At 43.9% G+C, this 21,033-nt stretch overlaps 1 protein-coding gene across 4 annotated transcripts in view; it reads right to left on the bottom strand.

Annotated features, from left to right (window-relative positions):
* DLG5 (discs large MAGUK scaffold protein 5) overlaps positions 1-10,846 on the bottom strand; it is a 291,149-nt gene extending 280,303 nt beyond the window's left edge. For all 4 annotated transcript variants that reach the window (XM_073686034.1, XM_073686036.1, XM_073686037.1 and 1 more), the window contains exon 1: positions 10,024-10,846. In XM_073686034.1, the coding sequence (XP_073542135.1) occupies positions 10,024-10,321 (298 nt within the window). In that variant the 5' untranslated portion in view covers positions 10,322-10,846. The remainder of the gene's footprint in view (positions 1-10,023) is intronic.
* Between the last annotated feature and the right edge of the window lie 10,187 nt (positions 10,847-21,033).

The following is a 21,033-nucleotide window of genomic DNA, read 5'->3' as shown; positions in this document are numbered from 1 at the left end:
ACTAAGGCTATGTGCCCACGATGCAGAAATGCAGCATACTTTTTCCGCTTCTCTCTGGCAGGAAAATGCATGCGGATTTTACATGCGTTTTTCCCACCAGGTAGAAGCGTTTGTCATGCGTTTTTCACATGTGATTCGCATGCGGGTTATCAAGAGCTTTTCCAAGCGATTTTAGAATCACTTGGAAAAGTGGTTGACAACTTGGTCACACTATATAAATCCATGCAACCGGCATGGATTTATATAGTGTGACCAAGTAATAGTTAAAAAAAAAAAAGAATAAGAATGGTAAAAAATAAAGATTATAATTACCTTCTCATGGCCACCGGTCTTTTCTCCGCTGCGTCTGATCTCTTGTACGGCTCGCGGTGGTGTGAAAGGACCTTTCTTGACGTCATGACCTGTCACATGACTAAATGATGTCATGGAAGGTCCTTTTAGACCATCGCGAGCTGCCCAACACACTGGACGCATTGCTGAGGAGACCGGGGGCCATCGGAAGGTAAGTATAATCTTTATTTTTTATTTTAAATTCTTTTTTTAACAGGTACTATGGTACCCGGGTCTGGAGGAGAGTCTCCTCTTCTCCAGACCCGGGTACCATCCACACATTGAATCGCTTAATATCCGCATGTGCTCAAGTGCTCGTACGGATATTAAGGAATTCAATGCAAGTCGATGGCGGCAATTACGCTGTGAGTCCGCAAAATTAATGGACATGCTGCGGATTTTTCCGCATTAATAATCCGCAGCGGAAACTACCGCAGCATGTGCACAGCACATGCAGATTATCAATGGGGACCATGGGGCACGTATCACCAAGCGGTTTTTAAGTGTTTTCGCTGCGGAAATTCCACGGCAAAAACGCTTGAAAAACGCATAGTGGGCACGCAGCTTAACTGATCAAAATAATCCAATGCCCTCCTTAACTAAGTTATGAAAAAAACTTTCCCAGTGAATGCAACAAAAGTGATTTAAAGGAAACCTTAAGAATAAGGGTATATTCACATGAGTAAGATTTGTTGCCGAAATTACTGTGAATTCTCATTTAATTTGAATGGGACTGGAAGAAATCCATGTGCTTCCTGCAGAAATAATTCTACCCAGTTGTACAGAACAGATTCCATATAACAGATTTTTTTCTAAAGAAAATATCCACCGCTTGTGAAGTCATGAATTCATCCTAACAGACGAGTTGTAATGAGTTTTCCAGTTCTCGTGCAGCTGAGGCTGGATTACTGTGTGAATGCTTTTTACATATAAAGATGCATTTAATTTTACTTGATGGATGTATATAATCTTATAGGAGATTAAACGTAAAGATGCTTATCCTAAATCAGCAGATACGAATGCTGGGTACCTCTGCTCCCTGCTGGCCACGACTACATGCTGCTTATAAAACACTACTCTTGGCGTTCTGCCACGTTCCCCTCTGTTTGTTCACTAAAGGAACATTAGCTGAAGGCTGTAGTGTCAGCATTTCCCAGCTAGACTAAAATGCAGAGCGTCTGCTACAAGAAGAAACTATCAAGCCAATGTGGTAATTGGACATGCAAAGAGATGCAACTTTACAAGTCTCTCCACAGTACTTAAAGGGAACCTGACAGTAGATTTAAGCTACAGAGAGCAAGGCGGGGAGAAGCCGCCAGGGATCTGCCTTGGACTAGTCACTCGAGTCCCTGGACAGCTTTATAAAGCATGTTTTTTCTGAAATGCTGAAGCGTTTGAGAGGAAAACAAAGGTGGATGCAATAACGCTGCCAGTAATAAATTCATACTGCCGGCAGCTCGAGCAATATGAATCTGCTGGCAGGTTCCCTTTAAGACAAGCCTGGCATGAACACTTTATACGTATGCTCTATCTTTCATGAGGCGTCTCCCTTGTATCTCCTAAGATTTCCCAGCAAGCGAACAATGACCAACATAATACAGCATGTGTGCAGCTCCCTGGCAGCGCTCACATAGGGAGGGTACCCTGTTGTTTTCCAAGTAATTGTCAATGACTTTGTATCTCGTAAACACAACTGAAGAGTTATTTTTATTCTGTGTGTGTGAAATAAAGATCAGACACAGCGTTTGCAGGCAGTCTAGTCCATGGACGTCTGTTTTCAATTTGCATTGTATAAATGACAGCGTTACATGCATAGCAGACACACTAAGGGCTCACACACAAGGTTATAGTATGGCTCACTGCATGACACTGTCGTTATTTGTATTAGAGAAAGCTTGCTTTATGGAAAAGTTCCCCAATCCTACAGTACCGAATTCAATCCTGTACCTTGGAAGTATTCCGTCAGCGTACAAGAGATACCTATGGTGTCAAAGAAGCCCACTAACTTATGGGGTCTGTCACGTTGCACTGTTTTTACAATTGTTGCAGGAAGAATAGAACTGCATAGAGTGGTAGTTCTTCTGTCAAAGCTGTCGACAAAGGCTTGGGGTCTAAATGCAGCAAGAACATCCAGACCCCCCCCCCCCCCCCCCATTGATTTTCCTGAATCAAAACTATATTCACACAGAACCCCATGGATGCATTCACATAATCTAAAATCATTACCAAATCCACAAGGAAATCTGTACTAGTTCATGAGGACTTGTTGTGCTTTTTGCATTGCTCCATATTTGCCGTGTATTTCACATAATGCACAGTAAACGGAAACCCACAGTGAAAATGCACAATATTAAGTGACATCACAGCTCAATTTTCAGTAAGGATACTTTGCCACAATGTGTGAAAAATCCGCACCATGTGAACATACTCCATCGGTCACTACCATTTTCACTGCTGAGTCTGAATTGAGAAAATAAAGTCTAGAATTTGAAAAGCGCCTATAATTAACAACCACCCACTCTCTGGTCTATGTATGAAGGGCATAACTATAAGAATGGAGGCTGGAAATTAAATTGTGCTGTCATTTGTCGCTATGAAACCAAATACTGAACTCTGAAAACATCAAAGGGCTCTAATGCTATGTTCACACACGTTGTCTTTTTTTCTGCTGCAAATCTGCTGCTAACTTTTCTCTGGCAGGAAAACAGCTGCGTTAAAAAGCCAGGTTTTAGTGTGTTTTTTGTTTCATTTTTGATGCGTTTTTTTGACCACCCATTACTTCATATGGATGAAAAAACACTGCAAATACGCAGCAAAAACGCAGATGCGTTTTCGCTGCAAAAACGCTGAAAGAAGTGACATGCTCTATTTTCCAAAAACACAACCACGTCACAAAATACGCAACAAAAAAAAAAAAAAGTGTGAACAGAGAATTCTGGTTTCTCAGAGACTTTGCTGGTACTGCTAGACGCAGCTGAAAATTTGCATAAAAATCTGCAGCAAAATATGCTACAAAACCCAACATGTGTGAACATAGCCTAACTCTTGGAAGAGGTATGAATTTGTCCTTAGAGTGCATTTTACTGGCTTTTTATCAGTAACTAGTGTTACTAAGAATGCTTGTTTCCTGATAATCAGCTTCTCTAAATAGTCTTCCAATCACGAGAAAAACAAGCAAAACAACCATTCGTAGAGTGAAATGATTTTTAAGCTTGCTTAAAAAATCATCGCCTCTCCTCAGTGCAACATACTGTGTAAACAGGACATATGCTGCCAAGAACATGCAAATAGAACAATTATATTAACAATCGTTCGGTGCTCATGAAAGCAATCGGCCTGCCTAAACAGGATATTAAACGACAGCTGATCTGCTTCAATGTAGCCAATCAGTGGTCGTTTAACAGCTGTAGGGTGCCCAGTGTGGAGTATCATAGAGAATCATTGTTCTTCGCAGCACGCCTTGTCTACACAGTACAATGCGCTGCCAAGAACGACGATTTTTAAGGTGGCTTAAAAATCATTTCACCTGACGAACACGTGTTTTGCTAGTTCATTGGGAGATTAGCAACTTGATTACATTAGCAGATTCAGGTAACAAGCATTCCTAGGAACACTTGTTCACGATAATCATCCAGACGCCTGTGGCCATATCTATGAAATACCCATCCTCTTCTATTTCGCAAAATCAATCCATCCAGCTTTTATCTGGATGGCCATTTATTTTCACCTACAAAAAAATGTAGTCAGCCAGAGATTCTAACAAAAAACGACAAAAGTACCGAACAAAAAAAAACAGTGAAACAAAATAAAATGTTTTCAAACTGTGTTATTAATGATCATGTAATTTACATGCAATTCCCTAAAATAAAGTTGTTTATCAGATATGGGTCTTGCTATATGCTTAAAAGGGTTTTCAGTTTTTCTGATAAAAAAGTCTGCAGTAACTGCAGACTACTGAATCTTGGTATAAATGCTGTCAGGATTCACTGGTATTACTGGGGAAAACGGGTAGAAACTTGACCGCAAGTATGCAATTTGCATATATGCAGTCACGTGCCGACTAGACATGCTCGGCTTCTCTCAATCCACATATATTGAGTGAAGCAGAGCAAATCTAGTCGGAATGCGGTCAGAAGTATGCAAATAGCAAAGCTGCGGTCACCGCCCATTCTCACAGGCGCACAGCATGCAGTCAGGATTCAGAAGTCTGCAGTCACAGAGAGTGACTGCAGACTTATCAGAAGTCAAGCCAACCCCTTTAAGCCCCTTTCAGTTGAGCCAACAGTGACCACTAAATAATCACTGATTGTCTATATACAAGACAGGCATTGGAAGTTATTAATGGCTTAATTAGACAGTCCAATCAGAATTCTATGCTCACAAAATAATCATTAATTTGATCATCCCGTGCATGTAGAATATAATCAATCATTGTCGAAAACAAATTTCCAGTTTATATAGGACAATGAGGTGCCAATAATGACAATTTTAATGCCGGCACGAATGGTCCCAATTCTCAGACGAATGAGCGTTTTACTCATTCACCAGGTGATTGCCAGCATGTTTACACAAGTCAGCACTAGACAAATGCTCACTCAATTCACTGGGGAACAATTTTGAACATAATTTTTGTTAAGTTAAATTTTTCTTCTGATTCAGACTAAAATAGGCATGCTGATTTCAAAACTGTGGTTAGCTTTCTTCTATCACGTCAGTTTTTTTTCTCTACCGCATATCTTAATACGGTTACTTTAGGCTGGATCGAGGGTAGCACTAGTGCTCTCCTATTGGCGAGAGAGAACCGCCCTGGAGTGGGGAGGGGTGGAGGATGACCTTGGCGACCGGCAACAGGTAATTTGTCTAGGCTATTCAGTTATACGTGAGACAATGTGGCAAGAGGTTGTGTGCCGCTCTATATAGTAAAACGTATTCCAAAAGTCTCTATAAAAAAAAAAATTGTTTGCACACTTAGTTCCTTTCTTTCATATCATGTTTGCCTCTGATGTTTCTCTTCGTAAGTGTCTAAACAGCCCTAATTCCTTTTGTTATATATTGTGACATTTTCACCGTTCCCAGTCATAGGTGAAACATCAGCACATTTGTCAAACAAGCCTATTTTGCTTATTTCAAAATACAACTTGGTGATCAAGATACATCTTGGGCTCCTCACAAGGTATGAAAGCAGATGTGGACAAAGCGAACATGTGATAAGATGCCATTTGGTATACCTATGGTTTGGCGAGAGCCAAGAGATTATTTCAGTGACTGTTACTTTTGTAAAGTGAAAACTTCAGGATATAACAAGAAAAATAAATGTAAAAACAGAGTATCCTAGTCTACTATCAGCCATACGTCCAGCATCTTATTATGGTGAAGAACAAAGTGACAGCAAAGATGAAGATTTTGAAGATGAATAATTTGAAACTGAAGATGTTTCAGATCATAACAATTTAGCACGAGATTTGGGACTATAAAAAATGGCTTCAGAACTCAAGACTGCATGAGAAAAACTTGCTTGAAAAAGGAGCAAAGGTATTCTACTTCGGATCCAGAGAAAGTGTATTGTCATAACCGACATGGTTTAATTGAGGAATTAGGAATTCCAAACTATAACTCAAATGAATGGCGACTGTTCATCGATAGCTCAAAGTGGAACTTAAAGTGTGTCCTCCTCCACAATGGTAATTTATTTGGTGTAGTCCCAATTGGCTATTCAGTTTCTCTTTGTGAAGAATACAGAGACATAAAGAGAGTCATTGAGTTGTAGCAATATCACAAAAACAAATGGATCATTTGTGTTGACCTTAAAATGGCATGCATACTTCTTGGTCAGTAACACGGATACACCAAGTATCCTTTTTTTCTGTGCATGTGGGACAACAGAATTTGTGAGAAGCATTGGGTGGAGAGGAATTGGCTTCCAAGATCTGACCTCAAACCTGATCCAAACATTGAACATGAGCCACTTGTTACCAGAAAGAACATTACATTCCCTCCTCTATACATGAAACAATTTGTTAAAGCTTTAAATAATCCTGTTTCAAGGTATCTCATTTTGGCATTTCCTAGCTTGTCATTTTAAAAAATAAAGGCCGGTGTTTTGATAGTCCACAGATTCGGCAGCTCATCAAAGATGAGCATTTCATCAGGACAATATCCAAATGAATGTTTGGTTATCAAAGACCTTGTCAAGGACTTTCTTGGAAATACACAAGCAAACAATCAGCAACAAGCAAATTCTCCAGAAACTCTTGGGAGAGCTACAAAATGCTTGGTTGCAACATGAGCATCCAAGAGCATTTTCTACATAGCCATTTTGCTAATTTCCCTGAAAATCTTGTTTCAGTCAGTGATAAGCAAGGTGAACAATTCCACAAAGATTTGAAAGTCATGGAGGGACGGTATCAGAGTAGATTTGATGTACATATGATGGCTGTCTATTGTTGGACCATCAGGCAAGATTGTCCACAGATTGAACACTCCAGGAAAAGCTATAAGCGTAAAGTTTACCTTAACTGTTACCTAACTTTACTACTCGCACACAATTGGACTAACAGTGACAATATATCCTTTGTATAAACAAAATAGTTTTAAACAAACAATACATTCAAGTTATTTGATGCATTATTTCCCATTTGTATTGTTTTGGAGACAAAGGGAGTGTATCAAGAAGCTTAAAAAGTGGTGACAGAGAAAAACAAGGGTCACTTTTGGATTCAGAAGCTAAAAGTTATTAAAAAAACAAGTGTCGGATCTAAGTCAATGAAAATTGCGTTCCCCAGTGTATTCTGGTCATCTAAATGGGTTCTGTTTAATGCTATTTTACATGTACAATCTACATTTAAACTATAGGAAGATTGCTTATACAATGCATTATGTATTTTATAATGATCTTAAATTGCAGTTGGGATTACAACCAGAGCTAACTTTATACCTCTACTTTTTGACACCTAAAGTCAATAATCTGAATTAGAATGTATATATTGAGTGTGAACATTGCTTTGCACCTTGTAGAAGGTGTAAAAAATGCTATGAAATCAGTGGCAAACTTTTCATATAGATAGTAAGCCATTTCCAACAGGTGTAAACATGGAGTAAAGCTGGTCCTACAATAGATATTAGATGACCACATTGACATGGAGGCCAGCTAGCAGACTTTATCTCTAGAGCCCCCACAGAGGTTAGACCAATGTTGGCCAAACTCACTGATATCTACGGGTTTGGCCAACAGTACAATGTGTATGGGAGCCCTGGCTGATATATTGTCTGAGGAAATATCGATATGTTATGCCGATTTCGGATTGCCGATCATATTGTCTTGGAGATAAGTAGTCATCAGAGATGTCTGGCTCTTGAGACAAACAATGTGCATGGCAGCCTTAAAGCCTGCAGAATGGTGACTACAGCTCTGGACTGTAATGAGGGACATAGCAAAGTTTTCGGACTATAAGACACACTTTTTTCCTCCAAAATTTTGGATGAAAGTGGGGGGTGAGTCTTATAGTCCGAATATGTATAGTCCAAATGGTGTTGCTGTGGATGGAGGGTGGTGGTGGGGGCCGCCTGCTGCAGCCAACACTGTGCCCACTACTAAAGAAAATGAATATTCACTGCTCCCACACCAATGGGCGTGTGGAGCACTGAATATTTATTTTCCTTAATAGCGGTCACAGTGTCAGCAGACGCCTCCGGCTTCTTGGAGCGGCTGAGGCTATCACGTGTGACCGCTATTAAAGAGCATGAATATTCACTACTCCCCACTCCCATGGGCATGGGGAGTAGTAAATATTCATGTTCTTTAATAGCGGGCACACGTGATCGCTGAACCGCTGCAGGAGCCTCGGCTCAGGCTGACACTGTGCGCGCTACTAAGGAGAAAAAATAGTCACTACTCCTCATGCCCAAAGTCCGGGCGTGGAGAGCAGTGACTATTCCGGCAGCTCATCTCAGTGTGTGACGGCGCATAGCAGTGACGTCATGCGCTGCTCACAATGTTAGATCAGCTGCAGGCAGCAGAACAGGACGCAGCACTGGAGCAGAGGTAAGGAAGGCGAGTAGAATAGTTTATTTTTTTGTTTGCAGCGTGACGGGGATGGGGGTGCCATGCATACCAGGATGAGGGTGAGGGGTGACATGCATACCAGGATGGGGATTAGGGTGCCATGCATACCAGGATGGAGATGGGGGCCACGTATATCAGGAAGGGTGGGCATATATTCCAGGATGGGGGATATTATGACAGAATTGGGGGACATTACCTCTATAACAGTGTCAGCTGCAGACCCCCTCCCCCATAACAGTGCGTCATGACCACAATTTTTGCTTCAAACTTCTTTTTCTATTTTCCTCCTCTAAAACCTAGGTGCATCTTATGGTCCAATGCGTCTTATAGTCCGAAAAATACGGTAACTAAGAATCAGTACAAGATAAATAACACAATGGATCTATAAAGTTTCTCAAACTGAGATCGTTAGGTGCAGTTACACTAAACGATCGCGGTAGTAAAACGACTGCCAATAAGTTACTTGCAAGTCTATCAGCGATCATTTACTAGCGGCAGACCATACTTCCAATGAGCACAGAACAATCAGTAATAGAAAACTGTGCACATAAGACTGTCACGGTTCGCGGCAGCACTTATCCTGTTTACACGGTATGGTGTGCTGCTGAGAATGAGAATTTTTAAGAAATCTTAAAAATCATTTTACCAGATGAAGGAGCATGTTGCTCTTTTGTTGAGTGATCAACAGCCTGTTTACACTGCCCAAATAGCGGGAAACAAGCGTTCTTAGGAACACTCATTCACAGTAATCCCTCAGTGTAAATGCATCTTTGCTTGCTTCCCAGATCTTATCTTTGGGACTGCAGTGTTTGTGTACATACAGTGTCCACATACAAAGGGATCAGGACATGGAAGCTAAGCAGATCATTAAGACTGAGCACTTCCTGCACTGTCAAATAAACTTTATTGACATGATCATATGTTCAGAACCAGCTTTATTACAGCAGGCAGCAATCCACGCACAAATACTGAGGTCGGTGCTCCCCAAAGTAACCAATCAGCTCACTGCTTTCATTTTAAAATAGTTCTAGGTTCTTTTAACCAATAAAAATGTATGGAAATATTTTTTGAGCACAAATGGGCTAAATGTTTCATACATGACCAATTTTGGTTACGCATTAAATGAATGGAGCATAGATGCACATGATTAGCCACCCCTCCATTCACAAGGCGCTCTCGAGAGCCCAGTTCTTGGGATCGGTTCAAGTTCCAGCGTCGGACTATATCCCAAGGATTGGGGATAACTGCTAAACTTGAAAACTCCCCTGAACCCATTGATTTTGGCCGAACCGGCTGACAATGTAATGTGTAAGGGGTGCCCATACTGTCCACTAAAGGCAGACGTTGGGAAATGGATTTCACAGTTTGGAGCGTGCATGTATATGGCAGGACTCTGGAGGAGTAGCTGTCAGTTGAGCCCTCGTGCAGCGGCCAGTTATCTTAAGTGTATGGCTACCTTTAGTCAGGCCTAAATCTTTCTTGATATTGTTAAACTGGGTCTATTGAGCATTTTCTGGGAAGCGGAGAGGGCTGCTAAGTGCATGTACATAGTAATAGCTGTCCATAGAGAGGGCAGAGCGGATCTTTCTCACAGCACAGTGTGTATAGGGCTGACATAGGCTGTATCTCACCTGCTGCGTCTCCACTCCCCAAGCCGTTCAAGTAGAGGATGGGTAGTAGATGGGGCTCAGTCTTCTCCAAGGCTACTCTCAGATCCTGGAAGTGGTCCTTGTCCTTAACAAGAAGCATCTTGAGCAGGAGGTCTACTTTATCCTGCTGTGTGGTACAGCTAGTGTCCAGCTCCTGCCTGTCCCTGAGGGTGAGGGTGCCAGCCTCCTCCAGGAGGTTCAGCAACCTGTCTGCATCACTGATGGCCTCCACCAGGTTCTTGTGGCACTGCTGGAGTAACTCCCTGTGCTTGGGCTCCATCCTGAGAAGCGCTGACTCGTCAGCAGCTCCCTCCTCTTGTCTGTGAGCTTTTCTCTGTGGAGTTACAGGCCCAGCAGGAAGCTCCAGCTTGCAGCCTGCACAGGAGCTGAGCACGATCCTGCTGCCCTCATGCACCCTCTGCCTGCACACAGCCTGCAAGCAGCAGCCATATTGCTCAGCTGGGGAGGGCTGCGGGGCTGCATGCTGAGCCTCACCTCACAACCTTATCACTGCTCCTCTCCCCCCTTCCCTCTAAACTGTTCCCAGTCAGCAACGGCGAGAAGAAGAAACTGCTCCTCCTCCTCCTCGGCATACAGTCAGGCTCTGGTTCCAGCTACATGACTGACAAAAAGTGCGGGCTCCAGTGCTGCTCCGCGCTGTCTCCGGCCGCCGCTGCCGCCGCTCCTCTTACTTTCTGCTCCACAACTCCTGGCCCTCAGCACCGTGTCCCACTGGCAGTAACAATGTGCTTTCCTCCCGTGTCCCCTCCTCTCTCGGTGGCTTCCTCCTCTTCCTCGGGCCCTCCCCTTCTGCCTATCTGTGGACATTGCTGGGTCACTTCTTCCTCTGTGTTCTCAATACTGTGTATATACAGTGATAAACGTCTCTTCATGAGGGGGGCAAGTGTCCCCTCTGATTCCACTACAGAACTGATCAGTATTACTAGTGTTACTACCTGTAAATGGAGAACTCGATCACATAACAAGGGGAGACCCCGTTTGCTAAATTACGGAGACGTCAACCAAACTGCGCGGTTCACACGTTCCATCATTTACAGATGGAAAATCCACAGTGGATCACATTAGTTGCAAATGGAGCTGTGGTGCGTCCATAAGGCTATGCTCCCACGGCGGCGGACAGGCCGCACCATTCTGGACAGTAAAATGCAGCGGATTTCACACCATGGAAACTTAGGATATATTCACCCATCAGGGTGTCACCATCCGAGAGAAACGGATTGATTTTCCTCTGGCGTCATCCTAGTTGCTTCCGCTTTTTTTCACTGAAATGCATATTCACTTCCAAGCCAATAAAAACCCGTGGAAAATCAGGTTTTTATTCAATCTTATAACTCCGCAACAGATCCGTCAGACACGGATACAAAAATGGAGGCACATCAGAAGCCTTCCGACTTGCATCTGTGTCTCATGGATCCTTATAGAATTTAATGGCCAAAAATCGGATCAGAACAGAATCTGCTCTGAGACTTCTCAGTATTGGATCTGTGATTTTAACTGATGTGTGAAAATATTCATTCTACTCTGCGGGTCTTTCTGGTCGGAACACAGTACACTGGACATTGGACTAGTGAGGAGATTTGTAGGTTGACCAAGCTTTTGAGGTACTTCCAGAAAATGGAGCGTGGAAATACATTGATTTTTTTTTAAAGTTAACTAGAAGCTGAGCAATATTGCATACACAGGAATCTGAAAGAACAATGAAGTATGAGAAAATGCAAGAATATCCATTTGGTGCCAGTTACAGAAGATATCTTAATGTACAACTTGTTGCATGTTTTTGTTTAATATTCATAGCAAAGTTTGCACAAGGCAGATCATTAGTGTTTTTACTGCTTTTAGATTTACATTTTTCCTCCTTGAAACTCTGAACAGAATCTGAATATAATAATTCTAATGATGTTTCATGTCCAAAATTAAAGAAGTTATCACATCTACAGGATAAGTGATAAATTGTTGATCATGTGGGGTACAACCATTGGGACCTGCAAAACGGGGCAATTTTATCCCTGTTAGAATGGAGTGGCAGTGCTCATGTTCAACTGCAACTTCATTTTCTATGGAGCTGGTGAGCGCTGTGCTCAGCTTTTTCCACCAGCCCCATAGAGAATGAATGAAGCAGTGGTCAAGTGTCCGACCTATCCCACCATATTGTACCGGGTTAAAAGTTCCCCATTTTGCTGATTGATGGAAGTCTCAGCAATGGGATCAACAAGATATCATCTATTCGATGGATAATTTTTTTTAACTGGACAACCCCTTTAACGTCTTTCAGAGTTTTTTCTCAGCTATATCAGTTAATGAGAAAGATTCCAATGGGTGCTGTGAACTCAACCTCCCTGTTCACTGCTCAGCTTCCTACAATCATCAGCTCTTGGACAGAAGGATGTGGTTATGTTCGAAGCTTGTGGTAAGATGAACCAGGACAAGAAATGTGACCTTGTTTCCCAGAAAAAAAGCAAATGTATCTATGAAATAACAGAAAAGAATAGAATATTCAACAACTTAACAAATAAATAACACCCTTATTTCCATTGTTCATGTGAAAACAGAAAACAGTACATCAACAATTTAACAATAGATAACATGGAGCAAAGTACAACTGTACACGGCTAAGTGACAGGTACAATGGGAAAGAGGACCCTATCCACGAACGCTTACAATCAAAAGCTCACGGCATAGAGAAAATTATTAGGAAATGACTAGTGATGAGCGAGCGTCCTAGTCACTGCTCGGTACTCGCCCGAGCATCTCACTGCTTGGTGCTCCTCGAGTATTTCCGGGATGCTCGGGCTGGAGCTCGGGTCCCCACCCTGCATGTTTGGCGCTCTTTAGACAGCCAATAAACATGCAGGGATTGCTTGCCAGGCACTGTAATGCCGTAGCCATGTTGGTTGTGGCATTACAGTGATTGGCTGGCCGCATAGCATCATTGGGTCTATATAAGACCTGGTGGCCCTAGGCTCATGACAGTCTAACCCGGAAACAGGCAGAGTAGGGTGAGATGCTACTGAGCTAGGGAGAGAATTGGCGGTTTAATAGTTAGATATAGGTATTCCACAGCAAGATATATATCCATCTGAACTAACAGTCCTTCTGAGAACTAATCCAGCTGCATATCAATCCTGGTGATAGCAGGAGTTAGGCAGGCAGAGTTTGTGGACACTGTATACAGCACAATAGAGTCCATTGCACGTTCTGTCTGCTGCTGTTACAGATATCCATACAACCGAGCTATTTATTTATTTTTTTGTTCTTAATCCTGATTATTTGCTTAAAAAGCAATACAGAGTACACCATTTTACTGCTCCATTTGCTTGTTAGCAGAATACAGGCAGATTTTTTTATTATTTTCGCATTACTGTATTGTGGAAGCAGAGAAACTTTTCCATGATCACACGTGATCCCATATTACTGCCATACTAATACAGAAATTTTTGGGAGCATGTCAGATATAACACTCCATTTAAAGTCTGCCAGGTTTATGTTGTTCCAAACTATTGACACTTGGTCACTGACAAATACCATATTATTAGGTGACTGACTGAAACCGTGGCCATCAGACGTGATCCCATATTACTGCTGTAATAATACAGACATTTTTGGGAGCGTGTCCGATATTACACTCCATGTAAAGTATGGCAGTTGTGTGTTCAATCCTATTCACAGTTGGTTGCTGACCAATAGCATATCTGTGAACAATGTTGTCAGAGTATTACGCCACTTTTACGGACTCACAATAAAACATATAAAAAACAAACTAAAATTGATTTTCTTGGAAAAAAATGTTAAGAAACATTCTTTCCAGGGTAATGACTTGTATATAAGGCCAAAGAAATAAAAGAAAAAAAAAGTTATGAACTGTGGAAGAAATTTATGTGACCAGAATGAACACTCACCTCGAGCTGATGATACCACCAAGCAGCACCTGTCCCTATTGTAAATGCATCTAACAGCGTTATCGATAGAGAATAGAATAGATTTTTATTTTTTTCAGTAGCACGCAGTATAAGGCAATAATACCTGGCTGGATCGGTGTAATACACTATCCATTCTGCGATACCTCACCCGTAAACAAATTTCAAATAAGACAGGTAATATTCTAGAATATAGAATCTATTTGAATTGTCCTTCCCATTATTAAGCTGTGGGTCTCCTATACTGTTATTCCGTATATGCAGCAATTTCAAGGGCTGACAAAAATTGGGACGCACTCCAATACACATTTGAAGAGACGTAAAAAAAAAAAAAAATCTAAAAACACAGCAAGATCTTTAGTATAAAAACCAGACTCGCCAATGTAACCTCAATGTAATCACATTGAACAGCTCCTGCACCACCTCCTCCTCCTCTTCGGCCTCCATCTCTGAAATGAACACATCAGTCGCAAGCTGGAAGCACTGCAGCACTGCCTCGGCCAAGCGGCAACAGGCTGTGCTGAAGATAATATGTGTAACATACCTGGCGGCGTCCTTGCATGGTGGTCCATCTCCCACTGTGCAAGAGGGCGCACTTGATCTCCTGTCCAGAATGTCTCTCTGGCTTCCCTCCATGCTGTCTGTTTGTGTCTGTTTCTGCTGCTTAAGGGCGGCGCCCCATCACTTCCTGCCTTTTGTACCTGCTGTGGGTCACACCCCTTGTGCGTCCTCAGCCTATTGCTGTCTGTCACTTGGTATATAGCTCAGCAGCTCCCTTCTATCCCTGCCTGAGCATAGTGTTTCCTTCAGTGTGTGCTTGCACTCTGAAGGTGCCAGGTCCCGTCTCTTGTCTCCTGCTTTTTGTATCAGTTCCCGTGTCTGAACTGTGTCCTGTATGTCTCCTGCTTTGCGGTATCAGCTCCCGTGTCTGAACTGAGTCCTGTATGTCTCCTGCTTTGCGGTATCAGCTCCCGTGTCTGAACTGAGTCCTGTATGTCTCCTGCTTTGCGGTATCAGCTCCCGTGTCTGAACTGACTCCTTTCTGTGTTCTCTTGTCTGTCCTGTCTGAACACGCTCCTAGCCTGTTCCTCTCGCCTTCTAGTGGCCGATTTCCTAGACCCGCTCCTGTGTCTGGTCTGTCCTGTCTGAACACGCTCCTTGCCTGTTCGTTCCGCCTTCTAGTGGCCGATTTCCTAGACCCGCTCCTGCGTCTGGTCTGTCCTGTCTGAACACGCTCCTTGCCTGTTCGTTCCGCCTCTCTGGGGGCCGTATTCCCAGACCCGCTCCTGTATCCCTCTGCAGTGTCGGTCTCCTCCGTACACTCAGTTCCAGTCTGAACTCTCTCCTGTCCTTTACCTGTTTTGCCTCTATGTCCGTTCCCTTCCTTTTTCTGCAGAGTCTGAACTCGTACCTAACTCCTGCTTGTTGTCTCTGCAAGTACTGTGTGAGTATCTGGCTCTGTCTTTCCCTTCCTGTCTGTTCCGTGTGAACAGAGCCCTGTCCTCCCTGCTCAGCCTGGTCTGCACTCTAGCTGTGCTTGCCTGTAACCCTCTGCCTGTATTGTTCCTGAGTCCCGGTGTGTACTGGGTCCTATCCCGCCTGTGTTCCTACCTGCTAGTGCCTCCCTGTCTGCACTCTAGCTGTGCTTGCCTTTACCCCCCTGCCTGCATACCCGCCTGCCTGCATACCAGTCGTGCCTGCCTATACCCTCCAGTCTGTGTGCCAGCCTACCAGCCTGTTCCTGTATTCCCCTGTGTGGGTCAACAGCCGTGTCCGGGGTCTGTCCTGGAGTAGCACCTGGTCCCTCTGCTCGGTTCCTCCTTGGTGCACTGGCGTCGTATGCCGTCGTGCGACCCTGGTCGGATCGGGTGAATACTTAGTCACGCCCCTCCAGGCATTCACTCTCCGGCACGGTCCAGTGGAATCACTACCAATCACACGCACACGCCGCTTAGCCCGGGCGTGTGCATAACAATATGCTTAGGTGACAAACCACACACCGCTGCAGAGTTGTTGAAAGCTGTAACACAGCAGGCAGATCTGTGTCTCTCAACGCTGAAAATACAGCCAGGCATGGCCCTGTGTGGCGATGGCCGGAATCTAGTGGCGGAGAAATGACTGCCGGAGTAGATAAAGTTTCCCTCTATGCCAGTCTTTTCATCCGACCTAAAGAATATGGCTGTGGTGAAATACAACTCTCACCGAGAAACAGCCCTGGCTAAGAAAAGTCTGTGTGAAGGTTCCCGGACACTCTTTGGCTGCTTTTTTACTGTGGACTGTCTCCAGCAATCTAGAAGATTGCAATCTATAAGATCCCTTCACTGTCGCCCACTAGCCCAGCATATCCAGTTCAAACTACTAACACTGATCTACAAAGCCATCCATAACCTTTCTCCTCCATACATCTCTGAACTAATCTCCCGATATATTCCCTTACATTATCTCCGGTCCTCCCAAGACCTCCTTCTTTCCTCCACACTTATTCGTTCCTCACCCAATCGTCTCCAAGACTTCTCCCGAATATCCCCCATCCTCTGCAATTCTGTGCCACAACACGTCTGATTAGACACCACAATCGGATCCTTCAGACGGAACCTGAAAACCCATCTCTTCAAGACAGCCTACAGCCTGCCATTACATCGCTGCCACCTCAACACCACCGGATCTACTTCAACCCCCCAATCTACTGTCTCCTTCACCACCATCCTGTAGAATGTAATTTGGGTCTATAAGACTTAAGATGCAATCTGGCACCTTGTCAAACCCCAGTTATGTTCTCCCTCTGATATGTAACAATAACAAACAAGTCATGTTGGAAAAACTGCCACCTACTGCCACTCAGTGTTTTCAGCTCCTTTGTGAGAGACTAAAATTTGGGCAGCCACTGAGTCTACCAAATAAAATTCCTGAGAAGTAAATTGTGGATGGCTTCGCCTCTGGTACTGGGTGCTAATACCAAACCATGGCGTGCCATAATTCACTGGAAATATTCCAGGCTGGTTGGAGACGAGCTCGTTCCCACCAAAAAGTACCAGCAGCAAGCTAAGGAGATGGTGGCCTCTGTCATAATGAATAATTTGCTCATTGTCTAGGAGATCGATCACTGCTGCTGTCTACCTTTTGAACATTGTGTTGAAGTTTTATTGACCTAGGGCCCGCAATCCTATGCGTCGGGAAGACGTGTTCCGTCCCAGGGTCCAATTGGGTCCCGGCTTTCACAATATTAACCCAGTGTGCCGTCATCTCACTGACGTCCCTGGTCACAAGCACTTGTCCACATGTCTGTGGTTGGGCGGTCCTTCCCAGTAACTGTGCTGGTGAGGGTACGGGTAATATTCTAGGGACAGCCGCTGCCATGAGGTTGCGGAAAGCTTCCGCCTCCACGAGCCTAAAAGGCATAATTTCTAGTGTAAGCAGTCGAGAAATGTGGCAGATTAGCATTGTGGCCTGTGAGTGGGTGGCTGGCTGCATATTTGCTCTTGCGTTCCAAGGACTGGGTTAGGGACAACTGAACGCTGCGCTGGGACAAGGACATGGTTGCTAACGGTGATGGTTGCAAGTGTGCAACGACAGGTGCAGGGTGGGAGGCATCTTCGCTTGCATCATGGACGGAGGCTTGGCGAGCACGACTGCACGTACAACAGGGGAAGAGGCAGTGGTGTCACCCACAGACACTGTTCCTGGACCATGACCATGGCGTTTGACCCATCGACTTCATCGTCCACCACCTCGTCTTACACTTCCGCACCCTGGTCCTCCTCCTGACTTTCTGTCCACTGTTTCTCATAATCATCCACCTTTTGTGACAGTAATTGCACTTTCCCACCGTCACCTTCGTGTGACCATGGCTGCTGAAATATTTGGGCATCACTACATGAGATCTTCAGTTGCCCCAGTTGAAGCGAACTGAGAGAGAGGCCAGAATCTATAAATGGAAAGATGAACAAAACAGATCTTCGGAGTGTCTAAGTGTGGGATCAGTTGTCTCAGGGCACTCGGAATAGTGGGAGGAAGGAGGATCAGATGGGGAATATGCCGACACCAAGTAAAAAAATCTCCCGGATCCGCACATTCCTCAAACAAGAATCTGCAAATACACTAGTGCATGCCCTCATCATCTCCCGCCTTGACTACTGCAACTTCCTGCTCTGTGGCCTCCCTTCTAACAGTCTCGCACCCCTCCAATCTATCCTAAACTCTGCTGCAAAACGAATCCACCTGTCCCACAGCTATTCCCTGGCCTCACCTCTCTGTCAATCCCTTCACGGACTCCCCATTACCCAAAGACTCCAGTTCAAAACCCTAACTTTGGCATGCAAAGCCATCCACAACCTGTCTCCTTCATACATCTGTGACCTAGTCTCCCGGTACTTACCTGCACGCAACCTCCGATCCTCACAAGATTTCCTTCTCTACTCCCCTCTTATCTCCTCTTCCCACAATCGCATACAAGATTTCTCCCATGTATCTGTCATGCAAGGTGTGGAAAAGACTTAGTGCAACACAAAGGGAAGGGGGAAAGGGAGCCCAGACTCTAGGGAAAGGGGGAAGTGGAGACCTCCAAGGTTGATCTAGCGTCACCCTGTCTCCTATAACGTCCCTCTATTGGCTCTTCACCAATAGCCGCACGCGTGCCTTGCCCTGTCTTTCCCTGGCGTATGGCTATGGCTAGGGAAGGGATGAGCACTAGTCGATCTCCACTAAACACTATAGACAACAAGGGTACACAAATGGGGAAATTGCTTAGCTTTAGATGACTCCAGAACTTGGAAACAAACTGGGTCCCCCGATCTGACACCACATCGGAGGAAACCCCGTGAAGATGGTCTCACCCGTCTATCCCGAAGGCGTCTATCTAGACATAGCTGAGACTCAGCAGGTATTTATACACCCAGACCAGGGAGTTAATTAGCCAGAGGAAGGTAGCCTCTAAGAAGATGTCTGTAATGCCAAACGTAGAGATCTCCTGCAACCAACTGCAGGGCAACTGTCTGTCACTTCTGACACACCCGTGACAGTATCCCCCCTACTCTGGAACTCTCTACCCCAACATTTCTGACACTCGCCTACTGTTGACACTTTGAAAAGGAAGATGAAGACCCACCTCTTCCGACAAGAGTACAACCTGCAGTAACCCTTGCTCCACCATATCGGTGCACGACCAGCTCCACCATATCGCTGCATGACCAGCTCTACCCTCACGTACTGTATCCTCACCCATCTCTTGTAGACTGTGAGCCCTCGCGGGCAGGGTCCTCTCCTCCTGTACCAGTCGTCGTCACATTTTTGGTCAAGATTATTGTAATTGTTTTTTCTATGTATACCCCTTTTTCACATGTAAAGCGCCATGGAATTAATGGCGCTATAATAGTAATACTACTACTAATAATAATGTGGTCCAGACTCCCAGCTACTGAGACTTAACTGTGTGGAAGACAGGGTGGTGGTGGTGGTTGCAAACTGACTGGAAGCATTATATATTTATCTGCTATCCAACCAATAACCTTTTCACACTGGTCTGGCTTCAAGAGTGGTATTCGTCGGCCTCCTAGAAAGTGTCACAAGAAGCTAGGTCGACATGATATGGGTGCTTGTTGTGCTCCCTCAGCAGGCACAGTTTCATATTGCCCACAGCCGCTGCGTGCACCGTCATCATTTTGTCCACTTCCCCGTCCCTTGCCACGAGCCTTGCCCATTTTAAATGTAGTTTAATATTTGTCACATTGCCCACAATGTCTGCATTATTACCGCAGTGATATAGGATCACATCTGATGACCACAGTTTTAGGCAGTGACCTGGGAGTCAGAGATGCTTCCAGGGGTCTTCCCCATGCTGTTCCCATGTCTTTTCAGCACTGTATGGATGTGTCTGATCAGGTCTCATACACCACATGGCCAGATAAGGTAGTAAAATATTAAAATGACATTTACTGGTCAATGTATTCTTCACCGATGAAAGGAATGCAAAAGGTTATCAAAAATGCTACGTGTGAACACACTCCATGCTGTTCCCATGTTATTTGAGCACCTGAGCATTCCAATTTGCTCAACTCGAGCAACGAGAACCCGAGCATTTTAGTGCTCGCTCATCACTATAAATGAAACCTCCTTGAACAAAAATAAGCTAAACTATCAAAAATATATCCACCACCACCTGAACCTCAAATCTGCCTACTAATTCAATGCCATATGGGCGGAGGGATATATTACCTGATAATATCCTGAACCTGTAAAAGCTATACAGACATTCAGATTTATTGACATCGGCCTGTCCCAAATAAAGATTTTACTAGGGGCAAGAAAACCTTCAGCAATGAGCCACTTCTATATCCAGCAATCAATGTGTATTCTGGAAAAGACATGAGTCAGGACACACATAAAAAATTTATACCACATTCTTGCCCAACATGTCACAACATATTCTCACACCAGTACTACCTATGTCCTTCTCTAATAAAGAACCAGGTAGCGTGTCCTGTATTGTAAGAAGCTGCTATTATTCTTACAGTATGTTTCTAGTGCTGGATTTTCTCAAGGCAATGTGACTGAAAGCTGAGATTTTGTCATTCAGCAAAATTAGACAGTGACAATACTGAGCTTTAATGTGACAACAACTTTTATTGAAGAAATGTATACAAATACAGAGAGCAAGAGCAAATAAATCACAAAGGAATATATTTGCATACAGTTCTTGAGAACATTGAGGTCAAATGTACCAACAAGACATTCTTTGCAGCTGCTGTGGGGTCCATGAGAAGGGGGTCCTTAACTCTTGATCTGTGTAATTTTGCTGTGAGCTATATAAAACTGCAAAATGCAAAACAAACAAGAGAAAACTAGCAGAAGTTCATGCAAGAACAATGGAAGCATTTTGAAAAATATGAGCACTTCAAGGGATGATGGGGCACATCAATTATACTTTATTCTAGTGACAAAGTCATATCCAAAAGATATGCCAATGATTGTATAGGAGCAACCCATGTACATATGCTGAACAGTTCTACTTATCTCAGAATTTTTTACCTAAACTGTACATTTTTATTCCATTGTTCCTCTG

This window comes from Phyllobates terribilis, unplaced genomic scaffold (assembly GCF_046119375.1).
Source record: "Phyllobates terribilis strain yellow unplaced genomic scaffold, ASM4611937v1 Scaffold_5__5_contigs__length_657084704, whole genome shotgun sequence".
Classification (NCBI taxonomy): Eukaryota; Metazoa; Chordata; class Amphibia; order Anura; family Dendrobatidae; genus Phyllobates; species Phyllobates terribilis.
Note: the sequence above shows the minus strand (reverse complement) of the source record. Positions and strands in the feature narration are given on the sequence as shown.